At 46.3% G+C, this 20,987-nt stretch overlaps 1 protein-coding gene across 1 annotated transcript in view; it reads left to right on the top strand.

Annotated features, from left to right (window-relative positions):
- The window catches only part of FARP2 (FERM, ARH/RhoGEF and pleckstrin domain protein 2), a 238,283-nt gene that overhangs the window by 208,272 nt on the left and 9,024 nt on the right, over positions 1 to 20,987 (top strand). Inside the window, exons 21-27 of the mRNA XM_063919260.1 lie at positions 363 to 452; positions 956 to 976; positions 1,165 to 1,241; positions 2,643 to 2,737; positions 3,418 to 3,527; positions 20,216 to 20,323; positions 20,755 to 20,906. Coding sequence (XP_063775330.1) covers positions 363 to 452; positions 956 to 976; positions 1,165 to 1,241; positions 2,643 to 2,737; positions 3,418 to 3,527; positions 20,216 to 20,323; positions 20,755 to 20,906 — 653 coding nt within the window. The remainder of the gene's footprint in view (positions 1 to 362; positions 453 to 955; positions 977 to 1,164; positions 1,242 to 2,642; positions 2,738 to 3,417; positions 3,528 to 20,215; positions 20,324 to 20,754; positions 20,907 to 20,987) is intronic.

Consider the following 20,987-nt stretch of genomic DNA (forward strand, 5'->3'; position numbering starts at 1 on the left):
AAGACTAGATCTATATGAGCAAGGAGAATGCGGCATACATCATATGTCTCCATGCTCCTGCTGACCCACTCAAGAACTGGAATATTTCCTGAAATAAACTGCAATAATACGCTATTTGTGGAAGCAAGTAGGAGTGTGGTCGCAGGATGTTGCATGACCCGCTCCGGAACTGGAATGTCAAACCACAGCTAAATCTTTGGGGACCAGATGCCATCTTCTGATGGCGTTAGGCTGCTGAGCCCTGCTCCTTCCCATTGTAAGGAGATCCGGAGTGTGAAGTGGAACTTTCCGCTCCGGTAATATGAATGTAGATTATTATATTGGGACAACATTGTGCTACAAGCTGTTCATGATCTTTTCAGTTCTCAGATATGTTGCTATACACACGAAAGGGGCTGAGCTGCGCCAACCAGTTTCGAGTCCATGGTCGCCTTCCTCTACATGGGATGCTGGTGAGTAGGAGAATGTGTCAGTTCCAGGCCAATCAGCTGCCAGATAAGGGGCACATTTCCCCCACAACGTACAGATTGGGCCTAATGACTACTGGCATCATTGAACCGGCTGATATATAGAACATAACAATCTCTAACAATTATAAAGGTTAGATCCCAATCTCTGGGATTACTATCTTTATCTATGTGCATACAACTAGCTGACAACAAACACCTAATAGAACGTACAAGCTGAATAAATCCTCACTACAATATGATAACTAGCATTGGTAGAGTATGTCTACGGCACTGATCACATACTTCAGCTGGGAGCCATTCAATTTACCAGCTGTTGGGAGGCCAGCTGTCCGGATACCGACTCCGGAATCCCGACACCCGCCCTTCAGCTGCTGCTAACTGCTTGTGATTTGCCCTAGTACCCAGCATGCCCTCTTCTATCTGACATTTATTCTTACCTTCTGTATTGTATGTTTCCCTCTTCTCTACGCCTGTCACTGATTCAGCTGATGGTGCTGGATCCTCCAGTAAGTACCTGACACACAGACATAAATGGGCTTCTGGGCTTTGTGATATAATGCTTTTTGTGTGTTGTGTGTCTTGTGCCTGTGATGTCTTTGTGGGCCCATCTAACGCCGTATGCTGTATACTTGTGCCATCATCATGTTACTGTTCATCCTTCATCTTTGTCTATCTGTGTGGTCACTGTCCACAGGCTGAGGACAGTCACAGTTCTGTCCCACATTGCTTTACTATCTACACTGCACAGACAACAATAGGAGTGGCTGCCAGGTGAGCTGGTACCTCTGCTACGGAGAATCTGAATTTTATATATTTTAAACAGAGTATATTTATAGAATAATTTCTAGCTATTAGAACAATATTAATATTTCCTCAAGTATCTGTCTGCTTGACCTAACTGGCATCTTCCACCAGTGGTTACCAGATTGGGTGCTGCTGAGAATACAGCTCTAGATCAGTGGTTCCCAACCTCGGTCCTCAAGTACCCCCAACAGTTCATGTTTTCCAGGTCTCCTCACAGAATTGCAAGTGAAATAATTTGCTCCACCTGTGGGTCTTTTAAAATGTGTCAGTGAGTAATGAATACACCTGTGCACCTGCTAGGTGAGCTGGAAAACATGAACTGTTGGGGGGTACTTGAGGACCGAGGTTGGGAACCACTGCTCTAGATGCTATTCATACTAATGCGTTTACCAGAGTAGGTTATGAACTACTGATTTATACACATTCGGGTGGGATTACCACAGACTGACCTGCAAAAGTTCATCTCTTATTTATGAGCTGTATAGGTATTTAGAGGTGTCAACACTAGGCATGTATTTATAGGTGGTAGATACCTAAAGGAAATAGCACTGGCTCTGTATAGAAGCTACACTGGTAAGGGAATTAGATACGGCAGCCGTAGCTGGGTACTGCACTGGACACACAGAGGCGGCAACAGTGGTATGTACTTAGTACTCAGCAAGGGCACTGGGTGGGTAAATACTGTACAGGTGGTAGCACAAAGTGGGTACATACTGTAGATGTGGTAGCACTGGGAGAGTACATACTGTAGAGGTGGTAGCACTGGGTGGATACTTACCGTAGAGGTGGTAGCGCTGGGGGGGCACATACTGTAGAGGTGGTAGCACTGGGTGGATACTTACTGTAGAGGTGGTAGCACTATGTGGATATTTATCGTAGAGGCGGTAGCACTGGGTGGGTACATATTGTAGAGGTGGTAGCACTGGGTGGGTACTTACCGTAGAGGCGGTAGCACTGAGTGGGTACATATTGTAGAGGTGGTAGCACTGGTTGGGTACTTACCTTAGAGGCGGTAGCACTGGGTGGGTACATATTGTAGAGGTGGTAGCACTGGGTGGGTACTTACCGTAGAGGCGGTAGCACTGAGTGGGTACATATTGTAGAGGCGGTAGCACTGGGTGGGTACATATTGTAGAGGCAGCAGCACTGATGGTGAAATGCAGAGGGAAAAGTATAGGAGATGTAGCTGCTTCAGGGCCCAGAGGTGCAGGTGGCCGGTTATGCAAGGTTGATTCCCCCTCCCATACAGAACTGTTGGGCAGTTACATGTGACATTACATACATCATATAATATATACTATATATACAACTGAGTAACAATCCTCTTTGTATCCTGTTTGCTATACTGGGGGAATGTGTTACTCTCAGCTCTCAGGTGGACATGAGGTGCTGGCTGGATGATCTGAATGCAGCTATTAGCCGGGCTCCGAGATACAGTGAACTATCTGCCCTTTCACTACAGCGTGAGTATAATTCACCTCTCCATAATCCAGTCACTCTGGGCCTGATTCCTGTATGCAGCTGTGATTTGTCAGGCTACGGACCTACTAATCATTGCAAGTGAAGCAGCCCAAAGTCCTCAGCAACTGTGTACACATGCGCAGCACTGACAGAAACAATTGGCTCCCCGAGTCTATGGTCATGCAGACTGGTCCTTGCAGTAGCAATGCTGGTGCCATGTTTCTCTATGTACGTGATCACAGCTGACAGTAGATACACGCCCCGGAAACGGCCATGACACACCTGTGCTTTTGCTGCCACTCCCCGGTAACTCCCTCAAATGGTCTCTCCCTGTCAATCACTCTGCATGTAAATCCTCACTGCGAGCAGCATTGCAGTGGGATCAAGGTGCATGCGCAGTCTGCCGATAATTTCTCAGTTGTGTGAACACCGGTATTGCGCACAAATCAGAATCAGGCCCTGTATCTCTGTGTACAGACCTGGGATCTATAGTAAAGTGTTACTAGCATTTATTTACTGTGAAATGTAGCAGGAATTACAGTTACATGTGTCTTATGGAGTTATCTTGGCCCCGTAGCTGTACATATTGTCTGACAGTAATGTCATCCCTATAGGTGTAACATGTAACACGTTTCCTGCTTTTTCTGTTTTATTTATTCATGCTTTGTCTGTAACTATACAGAGCCAATGCTACCGTCTGCAGGACAGAATCATCGCCCAAACACGCTCAGTCACGTATGTTGGTATCGAAACCAGAGTGTGTCTCTGAGTGATCACATCACAATGATGGAGGTAACCCAGCATCTCCTTCCTATCACTCTATATGATCTCCGTACATCACAGTACAGTACCTGATGTGGGATCGGTATGTGATCCAGCCGCACGGGATGCCGAATGTCAGTATACTGGCATCGACATCCCGGGCTGCTAGAATGCCGGCATGGGGGGCGAGCGAAATGAAGCCCCTTGCGGGCTCGATTCTATTCTCCCTCTATGGGTGTCGTGGGCACCCATAGAGGGGGAATCACCCACCTTGCCGGTATTCCGGTGGCGGTATAGTACCCCCGTCAGGATCCCAGCTTCAGTATTGTGACAGCCGGTATCCTGACAGGCAGTATGTTAACCATATACCCCTGATTTTTGTATTGGGGCCTGTTTGTCTTACTGGAAAACATAAATCGGGCAATACCCTTAGCTGGTACTTGTAGTTCCTGCGCATACTTAGTCATGACCCAAATGCCATAAAAGGTATTTAATCATTAATAACTTCTTTATATGTGTTATAATCAGTGCCAAAGACAAAACAATTCATTGCTAAATTGGATTTTTTGTCCATTATAAACTGAAATCTGTGCGGTTGATGTATTTATTTATCTATACCATTTAAGTAAAATTATTTAGTGGAGGTAATAACTGTGGGTAACATGTCCTGCGATCTCCTCCTATGAAGAGGACTGAAAATAAAAATGAGTAGCAGAGGAACAAGGCTGGAGGAACTATTTATACAGTGCTGCCACCTAATGGTGATGTAACCACTGTGTCCTCTAAAGCTGATGGACAATGGGATGTAACCTCTCCGAGGAGAATAAACAAGAACAATAGAAGGAAGATATCTAAGCCCTGAAGAACAAACAAGTGCCAGTGCAGAGTACTATGAGAGGGAACCTTCCCTAGTACAGGATGGGTGGTCTGAGATGGTGTATTGAAGGGAATATAGGCCCTCATTCCGAGTTGATCGGTCGCAAGGCGAATTTAGCAGAGTTACACACGCTAAGCCGCCGCCTACTGGGAGTGTATCTTAGCATCTTAAAATTGCGACCGATGTATTCGCAATATTGCGATCACAAACTACTTAGCAGTTTTAGAGTAGCTCCACACTTACTCTGCCTGTGCGATCAGTTCAGTGCTTGTCGTTCCTGGTTTGACGTCACAAACACACCCAGCGTTCGGCCAACCACTCCCCCGTTTCTCCGGCCACTCCTGCGTTTTTTCCGGAAACGGTAGCGTTTTCAGCCACACGCCCATAAAACGCCGTGTTTCCGCCCAGTAACACCCATTTCCTGTCAATCACATTACGATCGCCGGAGCGATGAAAAAGCCGTGAGTAAAAATACTTTCTTCATAGCAAAGATACTTGGCGCAGTCGCAGTGCGAATATTGCGCATGCGCACAAAGCGGAATTTCACTGCGATGCGATGAAAAATACCGAGCGAACGACTCGGAATGAGGGCCATAGAGCAGAGTGGGTGAGTTGGGGCTCCAGATATGAGATGCAGGCTAGGACAAGGATTGCAGGATTCGGGCTGTGCTGGTTGATTTGTGGAGAACAGAGCGGTATGAGCAGAGCACAGATAGGTGACAGCGGAAGACACTGAGGCAAGATAAGACAACTGCAGCATAAGATTAGGCTGAAGTAAATAAAAATGTTTGTGTTAGGGACCTGGCCTAGCGATGGAAGAGAGTGGCTGCAGCTTCACAGGGCTCCGGTTCCTACCCCACCAAAACTGCCCTCTGTGCCCACTTTATACTGCTCCCACCTCCCACGCCCTAGTTGCCTGCTGCCTCACCCCCACTGAGGTTGCCATAGTGCTGCAGAGCCGGAGGCCGTCTCGCACGGTCCTGCAGGTTGCGACCTACTTGTCTGCTGAAGCCGGGACCTCGATTTGGGCGACCGCCCGCTGGAAGATCCGAATTAGCGACAGAAGCTCCCCTTCTCCTCCCCTGCAGCCTCCGGTCATATCACCAGCCGCGGCAGGCCCCGGTTAGTCCGTGGGCGGTCACTCAGGATCCGGTGCCTGGCCCGATGCTGATGAGCTGCCCTGCACAGGCCTCCATCTAAGCGGCGGCCATCTTGCCTGCAGCACTGCCACAGGCTGCTCAGGTGCAAGTGCTCCCCTTGGACACTACTCACTGCCCGAATCCAGCAATTATTCTGGGGAGACTTGTAGCTGGGCTGTAAGGTATGGCAGTCCTATAATACTCCCTTACATTTACCCAACACCCATTCTTGCTCCCTACTGTACTCTGCTGTTAAAAGGGCTCCTGCTTCACGCGCCGAAGATCCCGCTTATTGAGCCCGGAGCCTTGAGTGTTCACTCGGTCCCCCATCACGCTGTACCGCACCTGGGACCAGGAGCAGGGCCCGCCGGAGGCTCCCGTTCTGAGGTACACAGACGGCAGCCATTACACCAGAGGAAGTAATTGACAGCTGTGACCCAGCCTTCGGACAGTACTACTCCGGTCCGGGGCCCTCCTGACGATCTTGGTCACACATCAACGGGGATTTGGGCTCACTCCCTCTTGCTGGGCTCCTGACGCTTCGGCTGCTGTGGGGACTTCCCGGTCTACGATTACAGCACATTCTTCCCTGCATCCTTGCCTCCAGTGATCTCCATCATAGGGAGACTTTCTGTGGCGGCTATTTTCTGATCCTCCCTTTACTGTTCACCCGGAACCTCTATGGCTTCACTTGTTTTTTATACTCGCTCTGTTCCAGCTTCACCATGTCCAAAAACAATAATAAGGTGAAAAAGAATGCACAACAGGGAATTATTCAACACCTTTCACGACCAACATCGCTTCAACCCTTTGACTCTCCCACGGCTTCCCAGCCTTTTGCTACTAAACATTATATCCGGGAGATGATGTGGGACTTGACAAACTCTTACTACCAACTTCCAGCAATTATTTGCAGATCTACGTAACAATTTGACCTCTCTCTCTAACCGTACTACTTCACTGGAGACTAAAGTCGACTCCCAACTCCAAAGGCCTACTGGAATTTTTTCAGGATGTCAATGATCTGTACCGGGAAGTGGAATTTCTATGGGACAAGGCCGAAGATCTGGAAAATAGGGAGAAACAATGTAATCTTCGAATCCAGAATATTCCCGAGTCGGTCACTCCCCGCGACCTGGAACCGTATTTGTCACGTCTTTTCCAGAAACTGGTTCCTGCTCTTAAGGATCAACCTCTACACATTGAACGGGCTCACAGGGCCCTCCATCTGAAGCCTAAAGAGGGAGAACCCCCGAGAGATGTGGTGCTGAAATTTCTTTCCTTTAAAGTAAAAGATCAGATTTCCAACTCCAGTAGATTATTGCCATTATTGCCTCGTAGAGTGTTCGAAGATTCCCAACTGCAAATCTTCCAAGACTTACCTCCTTCAACCATTCTTATTAGAAGGGAGCTACTCGACACCACCAGTGTCCTCCGTGACAATGGATACAAATACAAGTGGGGATTCCCATTCCGCTTGATAGTGGATGTGAACGGTCGGCCAGTGTTGGAGTGCAACCCTAAGGAAGGGTATGATCTACTTCGCAGACTCCAGCTTTCTTCGACGGTGGTCGGCCCCACCTCTGGCAGCCCGACACGTTCCTGAAGGGGACTGCCTAGCAGGTAACAGGAGGTCCTACTCCACACTACTCTGACTTTTCCTTTACGCTATTCTTAGACTATGGTCCCTGGACAGTGTGTTTATTTGGGCAATTGTAACCTATTTTGCCTCAGAACTTTTATATCACCATTGACCCTCCAGTTGCTTAGCACTGGTCCAACGGCTATTGCAATATTAGGTAGTGGGATCTTCCATAATTTCCGTACTCTTCACATTGTTACTCTGTTTTTATTTACTAACTCCATGTATCTGTATTATGGTTCTTCTATCATTCTATACATGATGTGATGTTGGTTCTGTTGTTCTCATTTCCGTTTACCATTGTGTAATGTTTACAGTAACTGATGTTTCTTGGTTCCGGGTGGATAGTTTCTAGCTTTCCCATGCTAGGCCACCCCCATATTAGTTGGGATTAAATTGAGAGCTTCTCCTCCCATTCACGCTCTCTCCAATTCTCAGGTACTTGATTATTTTCTCTAGCACTCCCATCACCCGGGTCCTCTAGGTTTGCTTGGGTCTCTAAGCTCACCTACCTCCCCTCCCCCAAATAGGACCCACTCTAAGTGAACACATTCCTCTTTGTAGAGGAATTCGCTAGTTCACACTCCCACTCCCACCCCTCCCCCTCCCATTTCAATTCCCCTTCAGCAATTACTATTGTTTGTTTTCAGGCCTCTACCACCTAGCACGTAGTATAGTATTAGTAGAGTGAGTCTACCTAGTCAACATCATGCCCTTCAACTTACTCTCTCTGAATGTTAAGGGACTGAACACTCCCCACAAACACTCCCTTTTATTTAGAACGCTTAACACTCATCACGGGGACACAGTGTTTCTTCAGGAACACATTTCAGAAACACTCCCACCCTCCTTGGAATCTAGATCCTTCCCCACCGTAGTGTATTCCTCTCACCCTGAAAAAAAGAATGGAGTTGCCATCCTTTCCACCAACACAGATTCTGAAGGGCGTTACATTATACTGGTTTGTCAAATAGGTACCCAGGTTATGACCATGGTGAATTTATACGCTCCAAATGTGGGCCAAAGTGGCTTTTTCCAGGAATTTTCACGGATATTCAATCCATCCGCAAAGGTGTCCTCCTGGTAGGGGGTGATTTTAATTCTATAATATCTTCAGATTTAGATAAAAGCGGCCAAAACCCACCCGCACTCTCAGCGTAACCCCCCCAGGTAATCTAAAGAGACACATGGCCGAAGCTGGTCTATTCGACATGTGGCAGGCACACTACCCATACTCCAGAGACTATACCTTTTTTTTCGAATCCCCACGGTACGTACACACGCATCGACATGATTCTAGGATGCAGTAACTTACTACACACATTACTAAAGGTAGACATTATCTGAAATGCCTGGTCAGACCACTCGATAGTTTTGGCTTCCATTGATCCAATGGATACTCATAATGGCCGCCAATCTTGGAGGTTAAATGTGAAACCCTCCTTCGCATCCTACACTTTAAGGAATACATTAAAACCCAACTGAAAGATTATTTTGATGTTAATATTACAGATGATGTTTCCCTTCCAGTAATTTGGGAAGCCCACAAGGCGATCCTTCGTGGCGCGATAATTAAATATGCATCACATAGGAAAAAGCAACAGAACGAGAGGATCACCTCTCTCACTTCCAATTGACTCTTCTAGAACACACGCATAAACGATCCTACTCTTCCCAAGTTTTAAGCCAGAGTGTTAGAGGGGAACTTCAGTCCCTTCTGGATGAGCGCACGGAAAAATCCCTTCTATATCTCAACAAAAAATTCTACAAGAAATGTAACAAATCTGACTCCCTTCTGGCAACGAGACTCAGAGCAAAAAAAGCCTCTCAAACATCCTGGCTATTAGAAATGATTTGAATGCCCTTAGTTACGACCCAGGTTCTATCAATAATTAGTTCTATACATACTATAAATCTCTCTATAACTTGCCCGACCAAGGCTCCAAGACCCAATATGCCCTCCGCAATTGCCCAGAACTACCTGTACGCAAGTAACCGTCCTAAAATCTCGGACTCAGCTGTACACAACCTCAACTCCCCTATTTCACTCGAGTTTCACTCAGCCCTGAAGAGCCAAAAACCATCTAAAGCACCAGGCCCCGATGGTTATCCCATGTCCTATTATAAGTCTTTCACGGGTTTACTAACTCCTCATTTGGTTGCCGTTTTTAACAAAGTGATACAGGGTGAACGTTTTCACGCTGATTCTTTAAAATTGGCAATCATTGTGCTCCCAAAACCTGGAAAAGACCCCACACTTTGCACAAACTTTTCACTCATCAATGCAGACATAAAGCTACTTGCGAAAATATTGACTATCAGGCTCAATATATACCTGACACAATTGATCAACGCAGATCAAGTGGGATTTGTCCCTACAAGACCAGCCCTAGGCAATACTGGGCGTACAATCAATTTAATCTCACATATCAATAAACATAAAATCCCAGCAGTTCTGTTATTGTTGGATGCTGAAAAGACCTTTGACCACCTGTCCTAGCTTTTTATGTTTCAAACATTGCGGTCCTATGGCCTATGCGGTGGCTTTATGTCTGCATTGCATGCTATGTATCATAACCCTGCTGCAATAGTTTCCACTAATGGGCTCTCATCCCCTGTTTGGCTTGGGAAATGGCACCAGGCAGGGTTGCCCCCTGTCCCCTCTGTTGTACGCCCTAAGTATTGAACCCCTCGCGGCTCATATTAGGCAGAATCCAGATATTAAAGGGATTTTAGTTCAGGTTCCCAATACAAAATCTCACTTTTTGCGGACGATGTCCTTCTTTCTTTATCATCTCCATTGACATCCCTCTCCAGTTTACAGGCTGAACTTTCCTTACTTTATCGGGACATAAGGTGAATAGCACCAAATCTAAAGCATTGGCTTTCCACCTCCCCCACACATGAAGCTGAATTTTAATTAAGTCTGGCGGCCCAAATCCATTAAGTATCTTGGAATCCAAATTACAAACAGTAAGACCAGCTGTTTAATGCTAACTACATCCCTCCCTTGCACAACATTAAACAGGATATAGCCAAATGGACTCCCCTGTGCATTTCATGGACGGGCAAAATAAATTTAATTAAAATGTCTATTCTTCCAGGATTGCTCTTATCTATTTCAAACTATTCCTATAGTTGTTCCCTCCTCATATCTTCACACAGTGCAATCTTTGTGCAGCCAATTTGTCTGGTCCAATAAAACACCTAGACTCGGCAGGAAATGTCTCGCTAAATCCTCGATCAATGGGGGCTTAGGCCTACCTATATTTGAATGGTACTTCCAAGCTACACAACTGAGCCATATAGTGGCTTGGCATGCTCAGGAGTGGTGCAAGAAATGGGTGTCTCTGGAAAACAATCTGATTAATACCCCTTTCACACTGACAAATATGTTGTTATTATTATTATTATCCTTTATTTATATGGCGCCACAAGGGTTCCACAGCGCCTAATTACAGTGTACATATGCACATAATAAAAACAGGAAAACAGTGACTTACAGTTGAAGACAATGTAGGACAAGTACAGGGTAACTAAGCATAACTACACCAGTAAATGACAGAGATAAGTTCCAGGTGGCCAAAAAACTGCATGATTTTGGCAGTTGAGGATTATTAAAGTAAGAAAAGGATGAGCACATGAGGGAAGAGGGCCCTACTCGTGAGATCTTACATTCTAAAGGTACATTCTAAACTTACATTTCCCGGGTTATTGCACATGAACGCGCATCAACCCGGGAATTTGCTTAGTGTGAAAGGGTCCTGAAAGAATATCCTGGGTCGAGCGTCCCGACCTGGGTTGAAGCCAGAATCGACCCGAGATGCATGCAGTGTGAACGGGTAAGCCGGGTCAAGGCGACCCGGCACTCGTTCTCTGCATAGGAGGAGGCGGTGCTTGGAGATGATTATCTCCAAGCACCACCTCCGGTAGCGTCAGCGGTGACATCACCAACCCGGCAATATGCCGGGTTGGGAGTCGGGACGCAAGTCTGAAGGAGTCTCAAGCCAGGTCGCACCTGGGAAGCACCTGTGTACACATTCCCGGGTGCGACCCGGCTATTGTCAATCTGAAAGGGGTAGTACTATCACAAGGTCAGCTCTCTTCCATGGCTACCTCCGCATATGAGACCAACCTTGGTCAGTGCCACTCCTTGTGTCCAATCAGTACTAAAAACTTGGGATAGCCTCAATAGGAATTACACCATACCCTTCTCCTCTGACACCTCTCTGGCGCCATCCCGGCTTCCCTTTGGGTAGTGTGGCTTACTATATGCGCTCTTGGGTCACAGTGGGTATAACCAGGCTTATACACATTTCAGGGGAATTTGCTCCAAAAAACTTTTCAGCCCGTGAGAAATATGGCGTACAACAAACTACACACTTTGACTATATACAGATTACCAGTTTTGTGCGCTCCCTGAGTAAGCCTGACAAACTCCTGACTGTAGGGGCACTATATCCATTCTGTACTCTCTCGTGGCCAGCTCCCCCTCCTTCAGGAAGCCATTCGAACTAGCATGAGAACGTGATTTGGGTGTGACTCTGGAGGAGGATTGGTCAGAAATTAGAGAGTTGGTCACTAAAGCCTCGATACACTTGATAATCAAGGAAAATACCTACAAGGTTTACTCAAGGTGGTAGATAAGTTCAGATCTGTGTTGGAGACACTGTGGTTCCAGGGGCTCATTTTTACACATGTGGTGGGAATGCCCAGGAATTGGTACTTACTGGAATAATACTTTCTCTCTCTCGGGTAAAGTCTTTAATTCCTCCATCCCCAGAAATCCACTTCACGCATTGCTTTACAAACCACTGGAATGCATTTCCAGACCAGGGAGCAGATTATGCAACCACATATTCACTTCCGCCAAATTATTGATAGCAGCTATCTTGAAACAACCCGCTGCCCCATCCTTACAAGCAGTGATTACTAAAATTTGGTTTGTAGCCTAAGTGGAATATATTACAGTCCTACTCCACTACTCGGCAGATACATTTTCTGCGGTCTGGAGCCCTTGGTACCACCATTTTCAGAGACAATTGCCTTGCACCCTATAGACTCACTCACTGCTTCCCCTGCAGGTCCGGCTTTACCCCTATTAGTTTTGGTGTTCCCATTTATTCTACCCATCTCAACATGGTCCTCTTTCCCCCTTCCTCCTCCTCCCCTATTCATACATGGTCTCTGTGTTTTTTTTTTCCATTTATTTTGCATGTGTATAAAAAATATAAAATTCAAGTGGACTATACTGCTATCTTATATCATCTAGATGTATAATATGTCATGCAGCACTTATTAGACCACTCCCGGGTTCATTGCATTTCTGGATATAACTTGTTGTATTGTACTGTTCTCCATTTTTCAAAATAAAGAGAATTAAAAAAAATAAAAATAGGATATTAATTACCTACCGGTAAATCCTTTTCTCGTAGTCCGTAGAGGATACTGGGGTCCTTTTAATACCATGGGGTATAGACGGGTCCACTAGGAGCCGTGGGTACTTTAAGATTTTGATAGTGAGGGCTGGCACCTCCCTCTATGCCCCTCCTACCAGACTCAGTCTAGGAAACTGTGCCCGAGGAGACGGACATACTTTGAGAGAAGGATAGATAAGGATAGTGGTGAGATTCCGAACCAGCACACACAACAAGAGGAAAGTCAAGCTAACCAAACTTGAAACAGGAACATCAATGGTTTAACCAACATTACTTATCCAACTAACAGTGCAGGAAGAACGAAGCACTGGGCGGGCGCCCAGTATCCTCTACAGACTACGAGAAAAGGATTTACAGGTAAATAATTAAAATCCTATTTTCTCTTACATCCTAGAGGATACTGGGGTCCATTTAGTACCATGGGGATGTACCAAAGCTCCCAAACCGGGTGGGAGAGTGCTGAGGTTCCTGCAGAACTGAGGCCAAAGTATCAAACTTGTAGAACTTAACAAACGTGTTCGAACCTGACCAAGTAGCTGCTCGGCAGAGCTGTAAAGCCGAGACACCCCGGGCAGCTTACCAGGAAGAACTCACCGACCTAGTAGAATGGGCCTGTACAGATTTTGGACACTGCAAACTTGCCGTGGAATAAGCATGCTGGATAGTAAGTCTGATCCAGCGTGCAATTGTCTGCTTTGAAGCAGGACACCCAATCTTATTGGGATCATAAAGAACAAACAGCGAGTCCATCTTTCTGTGATGAGCTGTTATTTTCACATACACCTTCAAAGCCCTCACAACATCTAAAGACTTTGAAGTAGCAGAGGTGTCGGTGATAACCGGAACCACAATAGGTTGGTTGATGTGAAATGCGAAAACCACTTTAGGAAGAAATTGCTGATGAGTTCTGAGTTCAGCTCTGTCCTCATGGAAAATAAAATAGGGACTTTTGTGGAGACAAAGCCCCCAGCTCCGACACACGTCTTGCTGAAGCTAAGGCCAACAGTGTGACGGTCTTCCATGTAAGATATTTTACGTCCACCTCCTGTAACGGTTCAAACCAGTCCGATTGGAGGAACTGCAGCACCACATTGAGATCCCAAGGTGCCGTGGGAGGCACATAGGGAGGTTGGATGTGCATAACACCTTTCAAGAACGTCTGGACCTCAGGGAGAGAAGCCAATTGTTTCTGAAAGAAAATGGACAAGGACGAAATCTGGACTTTTATGGAGCCCAGACGCAGGCCCACATCTACGCCTGCCTGCATAAAAAGCTGGAAACGTCCCAGATGAAATTCCACTGCAGAATAATTTCTGCTTTCACACCAAGAGACGTATTTCTTCAAAATACGATGGTAATGCTTAGACGTTACCACCTTCCTGGCTTGGATCATAGTCAGGATAACCTTGTTAGGGATCCCTCTCCTGGCTAGAATCAGCCGTTCAACTTCCATGCCGTCAAACATATCCGCGGTAAGTGCTGATAGATGAACGGGCCCTGTTGCAGAAGATCCTCGAGAAGAGGTAGAGGCCACGGATCTTCGAGGGGCATCTCCAGAAGTCCACGTACCAGGCCTTTCTTGGCCAGTCCCCTGTGGGTCTCTCGACCTGGAACAATACCGCCTGAGCTTCTTGTTGAGACGATAGGCCATCATGTCGATCCGTGAATATCCCCATCGACTTGTCAAGCACCTAAACATTTCTGTATGAAGGCCCCACTCCCCCGGGTGCAGGTCGTGTCTGCTGAGGAAGTCTGCTTCCCAGTTGTCTACTCCCGGAACGAAGACCGCTGACAACACCACAGCGTTTCTTTCTGCCCAGAGGAGAATTCTTTACACCTCTGACATTGCTGCTCTGCTTTTCGTTCCGCACTGTCCGTTTATGTATGTTACTGCCGTCACATTGTCCGACTGGACCTGAATTGCCCGATCTTGAAGAAGATGTGAGGCCTGCAGAAGGGCGTTGTATATAGCCCTGAGTTCCAGAATGTTGATTGGAAGGATGACTTCCTGACTTGACCTTCCCTGAAACTGCACCCCCTGAATGACTGCTCCCCAACCTCTGAGGATGGCGTCTGTGGTTAACAGAATCCAGTTCTGAATTCCGAACCTCCGTCCCGCGACGAGGTGAGAAGACTGTAGCCACCACAGAAGGGAGATCCTGGCCTTTGGCAACAGACGGATCCTCTGGTGCATGTGAAGATGCGATCGGGACCATTTGTCCAACAGATCGAGCTGGAAGGGTCTTGTGTGAAACCTTACGTATTGAGTAAGAGGCCACCATTTTCCCCAGGGGGGGCGAATGCACAGATGTACCGACACCCGGGTTGACTTCAGGACATCCCGAACCATCGACTGGATTACCAATGCCTTTTCCAACGGAAGGAACACCTTTTGTGACTCCGTGTTCAGTATCATTCCCAGGAATGGGAGCCTCCGTGTTGGCTCTAGGTGAGATTTTGGAAGGTTCAGAATCTACCCGTGATCCTGGAGGAGTTTGGTTGAGAGAGCAATGCTGTCCAGCAACCTTTCCCTGGACAGCGCTTTTATCAGGAGATCGTCCAGGTACGGAATTATGTTCACTCCTTGTTTGCAGAGTAGAAACATCATCTCTGCCATCACCTTGGTGAACACTCTCGGTGCCGTGGAGAGACCAAATGGCAGGGCCTGGAACTGGTAGTGACAGTCCTGCAGTGCAAACCGGAGATAAGCCTGATGAGGCGGCCAGATCAGAATATGAATGTACGCATCCTTGATATCCAGAGACACTAGGAATTCCCCTTCCTCCAGACTTGAGATCACCGCTTTCAGAGACTCCATCTTGAAATTGAACACTTGTAAGTACGGGTACAAAGAACCGTCTGGATTCGGTAGTACGAACAAGTTGGAATAGTATCCCTTGTTTAGTAGAGGTGGAACTGGAACAATGACCTGAGTCTGTACCAGTTTTTGGATGGCATGCTGTAAAGTTATACTTGCCTCTTGTGAAGATGGCAAGCCTGATTTGAAGAATCTGTGAGGTGGTAGCTTTTGGAACTCCAGTCTGTAGTCCTGGCAAATAAGAGTGTCAAAGTCGAAAAATATCACGCTACACGTTGCCATATATTCACCCCATGCGCTTGCCCGCTGCACGTGCACATTCTCTCCCGTGCGTGCGGATACTCGCAGCTGCGTGATGGCACTTCCTCGGTGATGCGCTCGAGCGCGTGGTATGTGCATTTACGGTAGAGTTTGTGTGCGTCTAGTCGGCGACTCAATCGTTACATAGTAAAACCAAATAGTATGTTTTATAGGTAATGTCCCCCTTAATAATAACTGTAAGTTTGTTTAATGTAACTGGTCCCTGGACAGAGGAATTCCTCTTTGCATGATACGAAGGGTCAGACAGGGTTTGAGCAGTGGTGTTTGGTACCTAACTAAAGAACATTTTATTAGAAACAATCTGGTGCTGGTTAGGTAAAGATTAATCGCTCCTGCGTATAGTTATTTCTATTAGTAGTTTCTGGACATTTACTATATTTGCGGTTCATTATCCATGCGGCGGGAATTCTGAGATTCCCTCCCACCTGAGCAGTTTGATATAGTCACAGCCCACCTGTTCAAACTAACCTATGACCTTTTGTTATGATGCGAGGAGACATTCCTGTGTCCAATGAACAATAAGATTGTAGGGCCCTTTGTAGTACACTGTATGTTGTGTATATATGGGTCACTGTCCCCAGACCGGCCAGTACTCTCTCTCTTCAACATTTATCTCTGATAATTGGAGGACTGGATCCGGTTGCGCTAGCGAGTGTTCCCCCGTATGGTATGTTTCTCTGTGGCCACTTTGTTACCCGTTTAATGTAAGCCATTCATTCTTAGTCTATGTATTTGTGTTTGCGATCGTTCGCTGTTGTGTATATTTCTGTTTAGTTATTCTGTTAGTCATTAATGTTAGCCTGTAGTGTATAAGCTGTTACTGTATCTTTTTCCTTTTACTTACTTACATCATTTAGTAAAGGTGTTGGAACCTTAGCAAGGAGTGTGTTTCACCATTTGTTATTAAGGGTTGCTGAGCATCTCAATCGCTCAAACAGCTAGCTTACAGACCAAGGTTAAAACAGTATTATATCATTGTAGTATCTCAACACTAAGAATTACAGTATAAGCATACTCTGTGTAAGGTTTAAAAGGTTATTATCTGTGTGTACGCTCGCTGTGTGTATTCCGTACTCACAGCGCAGCGTGTGTACGTAACTTGCGTACCACGTGCGAGGTCTTTGTACGCAAATAGCGTACGAAGTGCGTAGCACGTGCACGAGGGACAGCGGCCATTACGGCTTCACGATATTAGTAAATAGCTTGTGTTCTAAGGTAAATCATCAGCTTTATCAAGATCTATGACCCAGGGATCCTGGCACGATTTTGACTGAATTGTAGTCAGGCTCCCACCTGACAGCCCTCCAGGCATCGCGGTCCACCGTCATGCTGAAGTCTTTGAGGAAGCAGAGCTAAGCTCTGGTCCTGAGCACCTGCTGTTGCTGGTTTGCGTGGTTTACCTCTTGCGCCACTGGAGGACATAGCAGCACCTCTGGATTTGCCCTTGAACTTGGCCGTCCGAAAGGACTGTAACTTAGAAGTAGAATAAGTCTTCTTGGATGGGGGGGGGGGGGTTGGCGCTGCGGAAGGAAGATACAGATGGGTCCATGTTTATCTTGACCTTTAATAGGATTAACTGAGACTGGGCAGTCGGACTTTATCCCCTGCTGTAACGACTTAATCCCCTGCTGTATTGTTCTCTGTATTGTATTGCAGCTGAGAACAATAGATGAAGGGTTTATGTTAATAAACCATGTTGTGCCTAGGCGCCGCAAACTAGCCAAGATTACCGGTACGTAGACTTACCCGCAGTAGCTGTGGAGGCTTCTCCAGTGAATGGTAGGCCTTCCACGCCTTTCCTGGAGTCCGCGTCAGCAGTCCACTGGCGTAGTCACACTGCCATAGTGGTGATGTGTGCGTTAAGCACGCCTATCTCCTTTATGGCTTCCACCATAAAGTTTGCAGAGTCCTGTATGTGCTGCAGGAGTAAGACAACATCCCACCCTAGATAAGGAATCTAACCCCCCAATTAGGTTACCTGACCATTTAGCAATGGCTTTTGTGTTCCACGCACATGCAATAGTGGGTCTTTGGGCCACCCCAGCAGCTGTGTACAATGATTTGAGTGTAGTCTCAATTTTACGATCAGCCGCGTCTTTCAGGGAGGCTGCACCAGGAACAGGCAATACAATTTTACGTGATAGCCTAGAAACTGATGCGTCCACTATCGGTGGATTTTCCCATTTTTCCTATCCATCAGAGGAAAAGGAAATGATGAGAGCAACCTTTTAGGGATCTGAAACTTCTTATCAGGATTTACCCATGGTTCTTCAAACAGGGTATTCAATTCCTTTGACACAGGAAAAGTAACTGAGGACTTCTTTGTTACATTAAAATAAGATTCCTCACACTCCTCTGACAAATTATCAGGAATATGCAGAATGTCTCTGATAGCCTCTGTTCCCTTTGAAAGAGCTGCATCCCCGCCCTCTGAGTCCACCTCCACCTCGTCCATGTCTGACCTGTCAGCGTCAGAGTCAGACTGCAGGATATAGGCCAGAGATCGCTTTTGCGGACAAATGGGAGGGGATTGAGACGCTGTTTTGGGGACTGAATCTCTGTTCATAAACTCATCCACAGTCTGCTTTAAGTATTGCATCTCTTTCTCATTGCGGGACAACTTTGTAGAAAGAGCAGAGATCATTCCTTTAAGAGACTCCGGTTCAGCCCCGCTATTCTGTGAACCCTGACTATCCAGTAGTGAGCCCCCTGGTGAAGAGGAACACTCCGCTGTACAAGAAACACACTCTTTGCCTGACATAATGTAAATGTGACAACACACACACAGACACAAAAAGGGTAAGCACAAGTAACCCACAAAGAGCCCTTCAGGGAGACACAGAGTTGTTTGGAGCCAGCTCTTACCGCTAATGCCAAGCTTAGCTGGGTCACAGACTAAGTACCGTAATAGGGGACTAAGTACACTAATAGTCGCTCCCCCCCTGCTATGACCCCCTGGTACTGCTGAGGTAATTTGGAGTCACACCGGAGGAGCTGCGCTTCCCTGTCAGTCAACGTCTGTGTCCACTGCAGAGGGAAAATGGCACTGGTGAGCTGCTGGATCCACTCCCTTCAAAGGCACGCGGTCTTCCCGCTTTTTTTTATACTGGCTGAGGTAATTTTTGTGCTTAAAATGGAGCAGAACTGTTTTAAGGCTGTGCTTGCCAGTCTGGGTACTGTGTACAATGTACTGAGACGCAGTTGTGTACTGTGTCTGGAGACGCATTCCGCCCCATTTAGAAGCCATGTGTCTCCGTACCCTCGTGCCTCCATAATGGCCGGCGCCTCGCTAACCAGGACGCCGGCTCAGTACTCACCACTCTTCATTCTTCTGTCTCTGTTAGGGGTGGCGGCGTGCTGCGGGAATGTACACTCGCCGTGGTGGGGCTTGTGAATAGTTCCCTCAGGAGCTCAGTGTCCTGTCAGCGGGGAACGGGACCATTAACCCTTCAAGAGGTTGGGTCGTTTCCCCCCTTAAGTTCCACGAAGCAGGCAAACAGAGATAATAAATGCAAAAAACTCTTCAGGAGCTTCCTTCAGCGTGACCGGCTCCTCCGGGCACATTTTCTAAACTGAGTCTGGTAGGAGTGGCATAGAGGGAAGAGCCTGCCCACACTATCAGATTCCTAAAGTGCCCATGGCTCCTAGTGAATACGTCTATACCCCATGGTACTAAATGGACCCCAGTAAGCTCTAGGATGTAAGAGAAAAAAATAAATGTTTGTGTTAGAACATAAAGCTAACTATACACAGGTGCACAAATCATTACTGGCATCACAGTGATCTGACTGACCACAAAGGCCAATAGCAATCATCCCATAGGGTTTATTTTTAAAGCGTCTGGTTGTAGCACTTCTGAGCAGAGTCGAATTGGCCCACAGTGGAAATTCTTGGTGTTGCCCACTGCCTGAGCTCCCCCTATCTGGGGATCAGGTGCCAGACTGTGCACTTGAATTGTATATTGTACATATCTTCTACAGTGCATTTCTGTTATAAATCCGGTACATTATCATGCATGGACTAAATTTATCAAGCAGCCCAGACCATGGACTCTATAATGGTTAGCCAAGCCTCTGTGGTGGCTGGCCACACCTCATCTGATGGGTCACCGCTAAGCATGGGCCCCTACCACTGCATCCCCCCGGTGGCCCTTCATGTCCGATTCCATCACAGCTTCTGAGCATGCTTATGCCCAATATTTAATAGTGTAATAATTTTACTAGCAAGACACTGACTTTTACGTATCAGGCATATACGTGTTGTTCAGAAGCGCCAGATTTTACAACCGACGTTCCCTAATTTAACTCCCTTGTGTTCTTTCAACCCAGTTACTTAATTATTGGAGTGATCCCTTTTCTATTGCCCCACACACCTTGCCTGTTATACTGCAGGATATGTAGCTTTAGTATAGATTTTCTTATTATTAGCAGAAGTTTTATTATTTATTGGTATGTTTATTACAAATAAAATGTGTTTCTCCTAGAATCAGCTCTCTGGATATTTGCTCCGCAAGTTTAAGAACAGCAACGGCTGGCAGCGACTATGGGTGATCTTCACCAACTTCTGCCTTTTCTTTTACAAAACACACCAGGTACAGTTGGATGACGTTAGACAGAATATGAGTGCGGCAGTCGGGTAAATCACATGTAACAATGAAAGAATGATTTTGGAGACAGTCTAATATTCTCAGCAGTGACTTTGTATAACACTACTGGCTCCTTTGTGGATAGAATTCTTCTTTGGAAGTCATCAGATAAGACATTGTAGTGCTATCCCTCATCTCCCTCCTTTACTTATCAAATGTATGTATGTACGGCAAGATACCTTCCTGTCTTATTTCAGCTTGCTGGACATAAGATAATTAAAGAAGAGACTACCGCACAGGTTTGTATTGGAGAAACCCCCAATACAGTATATGTTTATTGCTAGTAATAATCACTTGGGGGTACATAAGATAATGTCAGTGGTTATTCGGAAGTTTGTGCATGTGTAGACATTAGTAAAGTATGTCCATATTCACAGGAAGATGCTCCGCTGGCCTCTCTGCCCTTACTGGGATATACAGTAAGTGTCCCATCCTATTTGGATCCTGTCAGCTGTCGTCATGTCTTCAAACTGCACTTTAAGTCACATGTATACTTCTTCAGAGCAGACAGCGAGTACAGCTGGAGACGGTATGTACTAATGTACAGTCTGCGCATATTTTACTATACTGTACAAATAATTGTAAAAAATAAAAAATTGTGTATATATAT

The sequence above is a fragment of the Pseudophryne corroboree genome, chromosome 4 (genome assembly GCF_028390025.1).
Source record: "Pseudophryne corroboree isolate aPseCor3 chromosome 4, aPseCor3.hap2, whole genome shotgun sequence".
NCBI lineage: Eukaryota > Metazoa > Chordata > Amphibia > Anura > Myobatrachidae > Pseudophryne > Pseudophryne corroboree.